Source organism: Xiphophorus maculatus, chromosome 8, assembly GCF_002775205.1.
Source record: "Xiphophorus maculatus strain JP 163 A chromosome 8, X_maculatus-5.0-male, whole genome shotgun sequence".
NCBI lineage: Eukaryota > Metazoa > Chordata > Actinopteri > Cyprinodontiformes > Poeciliidae > Xiphophorus > Xiphophorus maculatus.
The window spans coordinates 14,421,489-14,435,362 of NC_036450.1; the positions used below are offsets into that span (position 1 = coordinate 14,421,489).

A 13,874-nucleotide genomic window follows, 5' to 3' on the forward strand; every position below is an offset into this window, starting at 1 on the left:
GCAACGCCATAGTCCCCGTAGTCCTGGCGACTGTAACCCACCAACAACAACCTCTCGCTCCATCATTACCACCTCCTCCACCATCCTCATCTTCATCAACCAGTCCGCAGCTCAGGTTTGCTTCAAACTAAATTTTTGTTTGTTTGTTTGCTTGTGTGTCTGTTAGCCAGAACGCAACTGGTTTGTCCCGTCGCTGCTTTTTGAAGGAGATTTAGAAGCGCCTCTGGTTTGTGTTTTGTCTGCTGCTGGATAATAGCTGGGGTAGTTTGCTAGCCGAGGGTGTTTCTTTGTAACGTGTTAGCCTGCTCGCTAAGATTCCCTGTAGATACTTACTGTGGTGGGAGAGCAGAAACTACATGCGAGAGCTTTAATATAGCATGTAGTTAGAGAGAGGAGTATTTTGTAGGCGTATATTCCCGTTTGAAGTTGCCATGCTGAGTGGTAGCAGCTTTCTCAGGCTAGTGAATGATGCTAACTGGTCAGCTGGAGCAGGAGCAGGTGTCTGTTGTTGCTAGGCTGCTAACGCCAGCGATGCCTTCCTCACAATGCTTGTTGGGTATTCCATTTTGGGGGCTAATGTGGCGGTGAGATTGCAAGTTGGAGTTTCGAGTGGTTTGCGTTTTGTTAACCGGGCGAAATCACCACGGCGATTAGCGACGGGAAAGTGCTGCGAGCTAACCCTGCTCTGACTAACTGGTTGACAATAGCTAAGCCATTACTTTCCCTTTTGTCTTAGGCACCAAGATAGCTTCGCTAGCTCTCCATCTGCCCTCTTTGTGGAATCAGATGGCTGTGATAAGCTTTGTGATAACACAGGGCTAAGTTGTGCAGTGGAACATAAGCCCTAATTAATTCACATTTGTCCATATTTATCGTTCAGAGAATAATTTATCTATCCCGAGTTGCATAAATTACAAATAGCCTGTTTAACGTGATTATTGCCTTGCAGTTTATCATAAAATATGACTTGAATTAATGCGGATTTTCTTTATGTCTATAAATACATACTTCTTTACAATTTTGGAAATTAGCCTACACTTTTGAAAAGAGAGGGGAACATCTTATCACTTATATCAGTTTATCCCAGATTAATCTGAATTGCTACAAATCCCAGTTTTTTTTAAGGTTACATTTAAGCCTGTCAAAATGTATATAACAGATGAATAAAAATTTCATAAATAAATGTTTAGTTCATTTAATAATAAAGATGCACCAATCAGTCAATTGGAATTGGCCAATTTTCCCTTCACCAGTTCTTACTGGTGATCAGGAAGAGAAAGTCAGATTTATTTGTTTTTTATGGTATTTATTCAATTTCTTTATTCTTTTACACATTCATTACACATCAGTCTACACGATATACAGGATGCCATTTTTTGTGTTTAATAAAACACAAATCAAGGTTATGGAAAATATTTTGAGAAAGGGAAGGATCTCATAATTAGCACATTTTGTGTTGGATTTCAAACGACCACCGCTATTAAAATATCTGTAGCACTTTTGTTTTTTTGGTCTTTTATGTGCTAGTACCCTTAAAAAAATCTAAACTGATCAAAATCTGAATCGGTGGATCAGAACAGGAAAAAAAAAGGAAATAAGTATACGACAGGAAATGCTTGATCAGTTCATCTCCACTTTATACTCTTACAAATGTGTTTTTCCCTTTTGTCTGACTTAAAGATTAAAAAATGTTTTAAATGTTGCATACAACTGGTTTAAGTCAGAATTACTGTTCTCAAACTAAACTTTTCTCTTTCTAGTAGCCCAAAATCCAAGGGCTATTTTCCCCCTAAACATTATATATAGATATAGATAGATAGATAAATCTTTAAATTCAAGCAAGTAAATGTGATTTATGACCTAGTTTGAAAACTCTGAACATATGTAGACCTAGAATGATAAATATCAAAATTCAACACATTTTGAGCAAGATGTCTCTGTTATTCTTGAAACAGAATAATTCATTTTATTTAAGTTTCCCTAACTTTTAGTGTTAAACTCTGATCCAGTTTCTCTTTCTTTCTTATTTCATTATTTTAATAGTAATACTTTATTGATTGATTGACTTATTTTAGAGCAGGTTTCTCAGTGTTGCATCACATTTACTCTTGCCTGGGTCCACTGGGTCTATTGTTCACCTGTTCAACCCTCTGATTCCCATTAGGAAGGAAAACAGGTGTGTATGCGTGCGTGTGCGCACATGCGGGCGTGTGTTTGTGTGTGTGCTGCAAGATGAGGGGAAGGAAAGAGAGAGCAGGTGCACCTCCACTGGTGTGGGACTCCAGACCGTCCCAATTTATCTTAATCTGTCCTCAACAGAACAGAAGAGCTATTTAACAGTAAACAAAGAACAAGTAGTTATGATCTGAGGTGTGAGTCATGTTGCTGCTCATTGTTGGAGAAACACCTGTTTAGTTGGACCTAATGGCACAGGAGCCATTTATAACTGAATCAAAATGTCCAAGGAAATTATGTTCATTTGTTGACACCTATCAAAGCTAAATTGGGTCACCCCTCCGCCCCTCTGGACTACATACACAAACAAAACAGGATGTTAGGAACTTCCAGTTATCAGATCATGTTACCACTTACCTGTAGTCCAGGAGGGCAGAAATAGTACCATGCCACCTGCTGCCTGGATCCTGTTGCATTTCCAATCACTTAAAGAGGGCCTGATTAATTCAATTATTCCACCAGCCAGTTTCATGGCCTTGCTGCATGTTTGTTTTTGTAGTTTTCCACAGCCTTCCTTATGGATATGTAAATTGTTCATTTAAGGGAAAAAAATATATCTATATGAACCATCTGTAGAACCTGCAGTGACGAGCACGCATCTATTTAAAGGTCTTTTCTTTCTTACCACTTGTAATAATAAATTCTTTTTTTTGCATTTTATTCCACACACAGTCTAATTTAAATCTGTAAGATTTGTCTTGCGTTGTGACTTATACCGATGCAAAATTTCTTGCATTAAAATCAGCATTAGAGCGCCTTGCGTTGTAACTCACTTACAGGTTTCTTTGTCATTTTAAACCCCCATCAAAACAAACACTCCTTTGCATACCCTTCACCTCTTCAGCTCCAAATTACATCTCCCTCCACCTGCTTTGCTGCTATACAAACACCTGATCAAGTCACTGTGAGTTGGAGGGGGAAAAAAAAGAAAAATGTATCTCTGATGCACCTAGTCTTGTTCACGTACTTGCCTGTCTTTGGCGCTACTCATTACACTCCAACTTTGTCATGCATGATCATTACTTAGGCAAATTGTAGTCCTTTGTATTTTCTGGTAGCTGCGACTGTGAACCTTTTGTGCTTCACGATTCTTTTTTTTTTTTTTTTTTTTTTTTTTTGGGGCTGGGATGTAAGCAGGAGAAATTGAAGGGAAGAAACTCAGGGCAAAATGCTGCACTCCTTGGTGGCTTTTGTTCCTCTGAGTCTTTGTAGGGCTTGCACTTGCTCAGTGGAGCACGGCATTTAAGTGGGCCACAAGGGAGTGCCTGAATGGTGTGGCAGGAGGTGTGTGTGTGCATGTCTTTGTGAAGGGGGTTGAGGTGAGGCAACAAGGGTGTGCTGTGATGTAGGGGCTCCTTTCCTCAATTAGATGGACTCGGCTGGGGCCATGTGCTTTAGATTTCAAACTACACTCTGGAATATAATTCCAATTTTCTGCTCCCTTTGATTCTTTTCTTTGTATTAAGATGTTGGCGGTTATGCGTTTCAGGTTTGAAGGGTAGCACAAAGTTTTAAAAAAAATGTTTCGTATCTCTTAGTGACATCAAATTGATCTAGGAGGGTCTTCTCAAAACTTGAGAATTGTCACAGTTATTTATGAACTTCCACCCCGCGGAAAACAGTCTGATACCTTTTTTTACTGCAACAGAAAGGATGGGCAGGTAATGAGATTGTCAAGCTCTGATAACTTTAGATAATAAATTATAGATGCACATTTCAAGTTTTTTTTTCTAGCCGATAACAATTTCTTGCTTTCTTTGTGGCCTGAACTGCAAATTGCATTGCATTTTATGTCTTTTGTGTTTTAGCCCCAATGACTATGACTAAAAGATAGAGGAAAAAATGTCCTGCAGGTTCTTTGATAGACATAGAAAGGAAGAGCAAGATTACTCCTACGTCTGTATCAAAGCATATCTCCCTGATCTTCATCGGATTTTGTTTTGTTCATGCTGGGAGGTGTACGCTGTCAACAGATGGGTTTATAAATTGAACATGCTGCTGTGCTTTGCATACTGAACTATTAACCGTATTAGGAAAACATGTAGCTGCAATACTTTTGCTGAATATTTTTCTGATGATATAGATTAGGATTAATTAACCCATGTTTACCTGACTTAACTTTATAGACATAGAGTTTATTGTCATTCAATTGTACATTTAAAAAATTTACAAATTAGAAGAAATTTTGTTGCAAGGCTTCAATAGTAATAAATAACTAAAGTAATAATAAAAGTATTCATGTAAATATATATACTAAAAGATTACAATGGTGCCACAACTCTGCAGACTTTATTATCCAACAGGATAAATTCATTCTTTGCCTGCAGAATTTGCATGCATGGAAGTTGAAAGACATTATACTGGCCAAAAATGAATTATGTAGATTATTCTTTGTGTAAATGCATTTTTGCACACATTGTTGCAATTCAATGTGGTGGAGCTCTAGTATTGATATTGCAAAGGAATACTTGGTTGGCCGCAATGTTTAACTATCCATTAAAACTCTGCCAATATTTAGCCAGTTGAAAGGGCTTTCACCTCCTTTTGTTCTCACACCTTACAAATGTCTTGGCGACCAAAATACTGTAGCTCAGGAAGAGAGGTATAGACATTATGATGGAAAAGTGATTAGAATGTTATTAGTCATCATAGTATTCAATGATAATATAGCAATTTCTTGTTCCTTTCTAATATTGTGAAAAGCCCTCTTTCAGCTAGCTGACCAGCTAGCAATAGGTGGAGGTGGGGCCATTTCATGCAACCAGAGAAAACTGCAATCACTCTACTATTTTCACTAGCATTCTGTTAAAATGACTTTAAACCGTTGAAATGGTCTGACAGAGAAATATTAGCAGTTTTGAAACTGTTGCTGTGTAAAACCTACATATACCTTGATACAGGAAGGTAGATTTTGCCCACTAGATAACTTCCCAAAAGTGTTCAAACTGTTCCAAAGATGTTGCCTTGATGACTGATCTATAAAAAGTACTATTTTCCCCTATTTTTACTTCTTTCTTTTTTAAATCCATTTGCTGTCGGGTCACAACTAGTTTTGATTTTGCTGCCCCAACATGAACAAAGTAAAAGTCTGCAAAAATGGGTGCAGTAGTGAAGGTAATGGAAAGGGGCGAGCTGTCCCAGGAGTGATTTAGAGCTCTAAGGAGATCCAGCTTAATTAACCAAGAGAGGCTTGTTCATGGAAACTGTGATGGGGAGGAGATGGCCTTTCCCTGGAAGGAATGGGTGATGGTAGCCACACTATTATTAACTCGCAGACACGGGTTAACCTTAAGTGTGTCCGCTTGTCCTTCCCTGCAGATGTGTTCTCTTGAACAAGGATAAGTAATTATATCACAGACATGCTGGGTTTTTTCTTTTTTTTTTTTAGATTTGGAACACACAAACATCTCTGAGAGTTTTTGTTCACGATGTTTAGTCAGAAGTGATGTTGAGCCTGTAAAAATGCGGCGCAGCAGAGGAAAGCGAAGCAGCATCTATTTAGAGTTGGTTAAATATTAACTTGTTTTATGGCTGCGAATGTGGAGACAAGACCATGTGTCGGTGATGCATGAGTCCCTGAGAACATTGCGTACCACAGGGCAGAGACAAGTGTTTAGGTGCAGTTGGCCCGAGCCGCTTTTTTACTGGCATTGATTTGGACAAAACAGATGAGGTTTATGGTGACACTCCATGTTTCCTGTTCTCCCAAGATTAGATTCTCATTTGGCCATCCTGAGCAAACTAAAACATGGGTAATTGCTTACGTTTGCATACAAATATTTTCTTATGTAACACCTGACAGGTCTGACTTTTGGTGCACGGAAGTCGACGTGGCGTCGAGTTTGTATTTGCTTTGGTATTGCTGTCACAGATTTAATGACTTGCTTTTCAACTGCTTCATTTAAATTGACGTATTTGAAAAGCAGCCAGAAGCAGAAGTATTTGTGAAAGAAAAAAAAAAGTTCTTATTGGTTATCAGGGATTAGCTTTTTACTGCATTAAGGTCATGATACGGTCTTTATTACACTGTAAAGTTGATTCACCTGTGAAGCTTGCAGGTTAACAGTTGTGTGAGTTATTATCAGCCCTACAGAAGGTCTGTTTTCTTTTTCATTCAGGCGCCATGCAGACCCCTGAAGCAGGCGCTGACTCCACCTCCACTGTCTCTCTCCAGACCACCGTGCCTGTCCAGCCTACTGGCTCCACCCAGCAGGTGCCTGTTCAGCAGCAGCAGGTACGTCCTGGCTCAATTTTCACCTGCACGTTTGCAGCTTTTTAGCAAAATTTTGCTGAGTAATTTCAAGCTTTTGCACCTTATTTTGCCAGGCGCAGACTGTTCAACAGGTTCAGCATGTTTACCCAACACAGGTGCAGTATGTGGAGGAAAATAGTGGCGTCTACACCAACGGCAACATGTGAGTTGAGGTGTTTCCCAGCTCTTCTCTTGTACATCTTCAAAATTCAGCCCTGAATCCCTCTTTTTCCTTCTTTCTTCAAGTGATCACTCATGTCACAAGCACATGACGTTGCAGACAAGCAGAGTTGTCCTTTGTTTATCTCATCTTTCTGTTTTTTCTTTCTTGAGGGGTACAGTCAGATGTCTTTTTGCTTTCAGTTCCTTGAACATGACCACAAGTAGGCCAGTTTTTTTTGAAGTGGCGATTCTATAAAAGGCTCCCCTGGGTCTGAAAAACAAGGTTACACACATAATCGACAAACAAGCCCAATCTGTGTTTTTCTTACTGTGATAAACACTCACATCAGTGTATGCACAAACACGGACAGACAGACTTCTGCTACCCATTGAAACATTTATGTAAGGGGAGTTGGTGGGTGATGGGCGAGCAGCAAACTAATGTGAACATAATACAGGTTCTTTAAGCATGCGCTCCTTATATTGCGTCCCCTTTGAGAGATTCTGTCTACTGTAGCTTTTTAGAGATCTGCATTCATGGAGAAAATATGTGAACATCTGAACAAGTTTTTTCAATAGTTGGTTGTTTAAAACAATGTTACTGTCTTACAAAAATTGGAGAATTTTTTTAAATCAAATGAAAAGAAATGTGGCATGCATTTATTTTCTGCCCAATTGTTTTAGAAAGACCTTAGGGAAGGGACTGTAAAAAAAATCATGGAGAAACAGCAAACATGTGCTCTGGTCAGATTTTTGGGCTACATACAGAATTGTATTGTTTGGTAATTCTAAGGACACAATACCCACAATTAAACTGTTTTAAAGAAAAGCATGTGGACAGCTTTTGTCCTGTCAACATCAAAAAGTTATGTTTTTTATAAAACATTAACTTTTTCCCCCCTCATGTACATGGAAACCATGTTTAATGGATGCTTCTTTTCTTCTGTTCACTGATGCTCTCCATTCAATTACACTGAGCTTGAGATGTTTGTTTAGACATCAACAGCCAGAGGTGGATCTATAAAGTGTTGACTCAGATGGACTGAATATAAATATAATAAATTATAATTAAAAAACCATGCTTAAAAGCCATTTTAATTATACTTTACTTGGTGTTGGTTTGTTACATAAAATAAAACCAAAATATATTAAGATTTATTGTGGCTGAAACTTGATAAACTGAGCTAAGGTTCAAAAGGTACGAGTACTTAAGAGACAGTATTTTAAAGTTTAATTTTGAAAAATAAATTACCTTTTTATTCTGCTTCCCTTGCCAATGCTTTGTTTGCTGCAACCAAAGCATAATCCAATACAATAAGGGTGATGACATTTTTAGCCAATGCCCAAATGTGCATAAATGCGTATATTACACGCTGACCTTTTATGTGACTCAGTCAGTACATCTATGTGAAGAAAGAGGGACATTAGCAGAAAAATGGTCAATAACCAGGATATGAACCCACTGAAGTTGTGTTTATCATTTCTGAAAAGCCTATAATTTCCTAACAGCATTGATGTTCTTTGAATGGTCATCATAACGATGTATTTGTCTGACTATCGACTTCTGTTCTGAACAGAAGAACCTACACGTATTCAGAGCCGCAGCTCTACAGCCAGAACAGTGGAGGGAGCTACTTTGACACACAGGGCAGCTCATCGCAGGTGTCCACTGTGGTGACGTCTCATGGCCTAACCAACAACGGAGGGGGGAGCACTGGAGGGATGACCATGGGCATGGCAGGGGGTCAGGTAATCAGCAGCAGTTCTGGGGCCTACCTGATGGACAACGCTGGACCCCATCCTGCCACCCAGACAGCACGAGCCTCTCCAGCCACTGTAAGTGACACGGCACCTGGAGGAACTTAAACAACTTAAACATTTGTGTGCTTGGTTGTGTATGTGTGTTTTACTTCTAAATAGTTATGTCTTTACAGCAACTTTCACATCTTCCTTGAATTAAAATAAATCAATAAAACCTTTCTGCCCTCATCAGTTTAGACGTCGTTTCCATTATTCTGCATTAGTGTTTGTTTTCTAATCCAGAATAGTTTAACAGTCTTGGAAATGGCCCTTCACATTAAAACTTGTGTGTTCATGTATTCAGTAAACTACAAAGGCTGCATCTGACTGATACTAACTACTGTAGACATTTTCCTAAAAGCTTTATGTTTATTTTTAATTTGAGCTGTTTGGAGGGGTGGGGGAGTAAATAGTAAATAAGGTGCTGTGACATGAAAGATGAGTGGCAGAATGATCAGAGAATCAGTCTTCAGATGCAAACACTCCTAATTAATGTTCTGTTCAGATACTCAACACAACGGCTATGCTCTGATATTAATTTGAGCGTAATTTGGATGACTGAAGTTTCAGCACCACTTATGTAGTGTTGTTCAGAATCACCTTGATTTGCTCAAAACAAAAAATAATAATCTAAACCTGGGGACACATTACACTATACACTATTTTCACAGTTCTGATTGGAGTGAAAAGACTTGGTGTTTACTCTTGCAGACTGATTTCAGCAGATTTTTCTTTTAACGACTGAGACACTCTTAAGTGCAACGGCTGAGGGATCACAGACTACAGGATTTTGCAAACGAACTGCGTGTGTGTGTGTGCTTGATGAATCTTTTGTTTAAGCATTTTAAAAGGATGGTACATATTTTGAAGTGTTTTTTTATGCATCAGGACAGGATAAAACTGATCTAGTCTTTTAACAGGTTCTAAAATGACTAAAGATCTAACTTGAAATGTGATATACTCGCAACAGATTTCAAGCTTTTTATCATTTATTAAGCAAAACAAAGGTGAGAATGCCTTGTGAGTGGAAAGAAGTACATCGAAGTTGATAGTACATACATGGCAGTAATTGATTGGCAGCAACAATTGATTGCTGATCTCTCTTCTTCCTGGCATTGTGGAAGCACAAACTTAATACATCAGCATTAGATGGGTCAGGTTTACTGATTATTTTTACAAGTGCAATCGCTTTGCAACAACTAGCTTATTACTTTTTCTTCTAAGTCCAGTGGAGCAGCATGGACAATTTTGTCTTTGTTTTTTACTGTCTTTGTTTTTGCTTTGAGGATTTGGGGTGTTTTATGTGTTTTGAACACATTTGGTTAGACTTGCATACTTTTAGAATCCGTCAAGACCAGATCATTTTTATGACTTGATTCCTAATCTCTAGATTTGAAAGTCGCTGTACTTTCTTTTGCCAAACCCTCCAGCTGTTTTGTTTATATTTTGTTACGTAGGAAAAAATGTTCTTCAAGTGTCAAGTATTCCTGCTCTGCTTGGGATTAGTGGTGCTTGCTTTGGGACCTTTACTAGACTTTCTTTATTTTTTTTTTTTGCGTAATGCCAGTAAGGTTTGAATGAGCTCTTTAGTTTTCTTGCTTCAGTTTTGATTTCCTCCCCCTCTTACATTTTGTTGTCCTGTGCTTCGTGGTTTATCAGATTGAAATGGCGATTGAGACGCTCCAAAAATCTGAGGGTTTATCCAGTCAGAGAAGCTCGCTGCTCAACAGCCATGTAAGTTGCTTTCCTAAACGCACGCTCTCCCCTAACCTGAACTTTTGCAAGTCTCCCTCTTTCGCTGTTTTGCCCTTTTCTCCTCTTTGTAGATCCACGTGTGTTGTGGTGCTCGCAGGTTTATCTTAGTGTTGCTTTTCAAAAACATGGCTGCAATAGAAGCTTTTGCAAAGCTGCCAAGGAGCAGCATCAAATTTACAGAATGTAACCAGAAGTTTTTTTGTTAAGTGGTATACAAAGGTGAGTTAAAAGGTACATCTTTCCCTCTTGTAGCTCCAATGGCTGCTGGACAACTACGAGACAGCAGAGGGAGTTAGTCTACCACGGTCCACCCTCTACAATCATTACTTGCGGCACTGCCAGGAGCAGAAACTAGACCCTGTAAATGCAGCATCTTTTGGCAAACTCATTCGCTCCATCTTCATGGGACTCCGTACGAGACGCCTCGGGACAAGGTCGGCTCTTTTTTGTCTCAATTTAATATTTAAGTTTGCGTCTTTTCAAGCTCATTTTAAATCCTTTGCTGTACATCTACCCCTTTTTGGTTTTGTTTTTGCAGAGGGAACTCAAAATACCATTACTACGGTATACGAGTGAAACCAGACTCACCGCTCAACAGACTTCAAGAAGACATGCAGTACATGGCGCTCAGGCAGCAACCTGTTCAGCAGAAACAGAGGTAGGACACATTCATCCTGCAGCACCTGCTGTGATACAAATCATAGAGGTTAGAGATAATAAGGTTTACCATGTGGTTTCAGGTTCAAGCCAGTGCAGAAGTTCGACAGTGGCTCCGGAGACAATTACACAAGTGGGGGGCAGCACCATCCTGGAGCGGCAGAGCAGACAGTCATTGCACAGAGCCAGCACCACCAGCAGTTTCTAGGTCAGCAGCTTTTCAACTAAGCTAAATCGCTGAATTGGTTTTTTTTTTATAGATAATTATGATCATCAGTCATAGGAACAAAAATGATTTGTCTAATTGCATTAAATTGGATTAGATACTTTACTTTCCCCAAGAGGGAAATTAGTTTGTCACATACCTTTTATGACATCAGTCATCGTAAACAAAGCGAAACGTAATTTGCAATGTTTAATATGATATGTAGAATTCGAAATGTATAGAAACAAATGGGATAAAATGTAATGTAAAAAAACAATTTAATATGAGGTCACAACAGAATGGTCTGGTCTTTACCAGGTCCTAAAAACTTAATTAAACCTTTCAACATATTCCCCTCTACCATGAAACAATGCTGAAGCTGAAATAGAAAAACTAAGTGGGAAAGTTAGGTAGATCAATTAGCTTCAGTTCATTGAGTTTTCCATGTATTAAACTTTTGCACAGCTTTTGAATCAGGTAAATATCTGAGCTTTGACTGGGTCAGGGCCATAATTTATAAGCGTTAGTGGTTGCATAGAGGGCCAAACATTTAACAGAAGCAGCGAGGGTGAACTTTTTCTTAGTTTTTTTTCACAGATATTGTGACTCCGGCTCATTTTGAGTCATGTAGTGCTTATACAATTTTTATTTTCCCAACAGATGCATCGCGGGCACTCCCTGACTTTATAGAGCTGGACCTGGGACAGAGCAATATGGAGAACATCAGTTCAGAGGATGTGAAAGCTCTACAGTCCCTTTACAGAGAGCACTGTGAGGTTAGACAAAGGAGAGTCTTTGTTTTCTGTGAAAGGGTAGCAAATCTAGAAACTTTTCTTAAAGATGAGCAACCCATGAACAGGTCTGGCTTATTAATTTTAATAATCTTGCTTTAGTAGAATCATTTAAATTATTTTCAGGGATTATTTTTTTATTTTGTTGTCCTTGCTCTAAGTTTGGTTTCTGTCATAAAGTTAACCTTAATAGCAAAAGCAGTTAATACTAAAAATATCAAACTTTTTTTAAACAATTGACTAATTAGATAAAAAATTTAGTTTGTAGACATTTCTAGCTTAGTGTTTTCTGTATAGTTTGATGTTTTGTCAGTACTCCCTTGATGTTCATCCCATTTAGCTGAAAAAGTACTAATATGAAGACATTTAAAAGTTTTTGTATTCTTAAACTATAAAGTTTTTAATAAAAAAAATTGCAGTTAGAATTTATTTTTCTTGATGTGTTTCAGGCTATCTTGGATGTTGTTGTCAACCTCCAGTTCAGTCTAATTGAGAAGCTGTGGCAGACGTTCTGGCGTTATTCTCCTCCTGACACAGTAGAGGGCGCCACCATAACAGAAAACAGGTGGGGACTGGCTCTTTGAGACATGCCTTGCTGCATAGGTTTGCATTTATTCAAGGTTAATCAGATTGTTTTAGAGGAATGACTTGTAACTGAGGTTTGCTCCGTCTGCAGCAGCATAAGCGAGATCGAAGTTCGGCTCCCTCGAGCACAGCTTTTGGCGCTGTGCAGGAACGAGGCCGTTCTTAAGTGGATGAGCACCTGTGACCATTTAATGTACCAGGCCCTTGTGGAGATCCTGATTCCTGATGTCCTGAGACCCATTCCCAGTGAGCCACAGTCACAGGCACCTCTCAGATTTGCCTGATGAAGTTTGTCAGATAGTAACTATTGCGGTTCCTTTGCTCCCAGGTGCCTTGACTCAAGCCATTCGCAACTTTGCCAAAAGCCTGGAAGGTTGGCTTAGTAATGCCATGAATGCCATTCCACAGAGAATGATCCAGACCAAGGTGCACTTTGCTGTAATATTTATAGTAAATTTGTTAAATTTATACTTGAAGTTATTATTTGTCCATAACCTGAGCTTCTGTGTGCATTCATGTCACAGATTGCCGCTGTTAGTGCCTTTGCGCAAACGTTGCGCAGATATACATCGTTGAACCACCTGGCTCAGGCGGCACGTGCTGTGTTGCAGAACACATCCCAAATCAACCAGATGCTGAGTGATCTCAACCGCGTTGACTTTGCCAACGTACAGGTCTGAGCATTTCCGAGCGCTTGTCTCCATCACACGTGTCTTTTCTAAACCCCCGGTTTGTTCCTCCTGCTGCCGTACAGGAGCAGGCGTCCTGGGTGTGCCAGTGCGAGGAGGGCGTGGTCCAGCACTTGGAGCAGGACTTCAAGGCCACCCTGCAGCAGCAGAGCTCTTTGGAGCAGTGGGCAGCCTGGCTGGACAACGTGGTCACCCAGGTGCTCAAGCCTTACGAGCACCGGCCCAGCTTCCCCAGGGCAGCTCGACAATTCCTGCTGAAGTGGTCTTTCTACAGGTCTGGAAAGGCCTCAAACATTCAGTCTCATTCAGGTTTTACAGCATTGAGACGAAAGCCTTAAGGTGTTTTCTTTTTTGTGTGTAGTTCTATGGTGATCAGAGACCTGACCCTGCGTAGTGCTGCCAGTTTCGGTTCCTTCCACCTGATTCGCCTCCTGTATGACGAATACATGTTCTACCTTGTGGAACACCGGGTGGCTCAAGCTACTGGAGAAACGCCCATAGGAGTCATGGGCGAGGTACAGCTGCAGCGTCTGCTCTATTGTATTCTCTCTCCTAGGAATCTGTCTATTAAGCTACCATTACTGATATTAAATATCTGTTTTGGATAGATCTTTACCAAGCACTAATATCTGCTCTATTTATCACTCCCTTATTTCAGTTTGACAACCTCCACACCTTATCCCTTGCTAGCATTGATAAAGGTAAGCCAAAAATAACTAGAAAGCACAAAACAATAGGCTCCA

The 13,874-nt window shown here is 39.6% G+C and overlaps 1 protein-coding gene across 2 annotated transcripts in view; it reads left to right on the top strand.

Moving 5' to 3' along the window:
- Positions 1–13,874, top strand: part of rfx3 (regulatory factor X3) — a 21,391-nt gene continuing 7,517 nt past the window's right edge. Inside the window, exons 1-16 of one of the 2 annotated variants that reach the window (XM_005803730.2) lie at positions 1–115; positions 6,354–6,469; positions 6,562–6,650; positions 8,227–8,485; positions 10,109–10,183; positions 10,457–10,638; positions 10,743–10,862; positions 10,945–11,069; positions 11,727–11,842; positions 12,307–12,422; positions 12,534–12,688; positions 12,771–12,868; positions 12,967–13,116; positions 13,197–13,405; positions 13,493–13,646; positions 13,790–13,832. In XM_005803730.2, coding sequence (XP_005803787.1) covers positions 6,359–6,469; positions 6,562–6,650; positions 8,227–8,485; positions 10,109–10,183; positions 10,457–10,638; positions 10,743–10,862; positions 10,945–11,069; positions 11,727–11,842; positions 12,307–12,422; positions 12,534–12,688; positions 12,771–12,868; positions 12,967–13,116; positions 13,197–13,405; positions 13,493–13,646; positions 13,790–13,832 — 2,002 coding nt within the window. In that variant the 5' untranslated portion in view covers positions 1–115; positions 6,354–6,358. The remainder of the gene's footprint in view (positions 116–6,353; positions 6,470–6,561; positions 6,651–8,226; positions 8,486–10,108; positions 10,184–10,456; positions 10,639–10,742; positions 10,863–10,944; positions 11,070–11,726; positions 11,843–12,306; positions 12,423–12,533; positions 12,689–12,770; positions 12,869–12,966; positions 13,117–13,196; positions 13,406–13,492; positions 13,647–13,789; positions 13,833–13,874) is intronic. The other variant, XM_023338025.1, reaches the window with a different exon arrangement.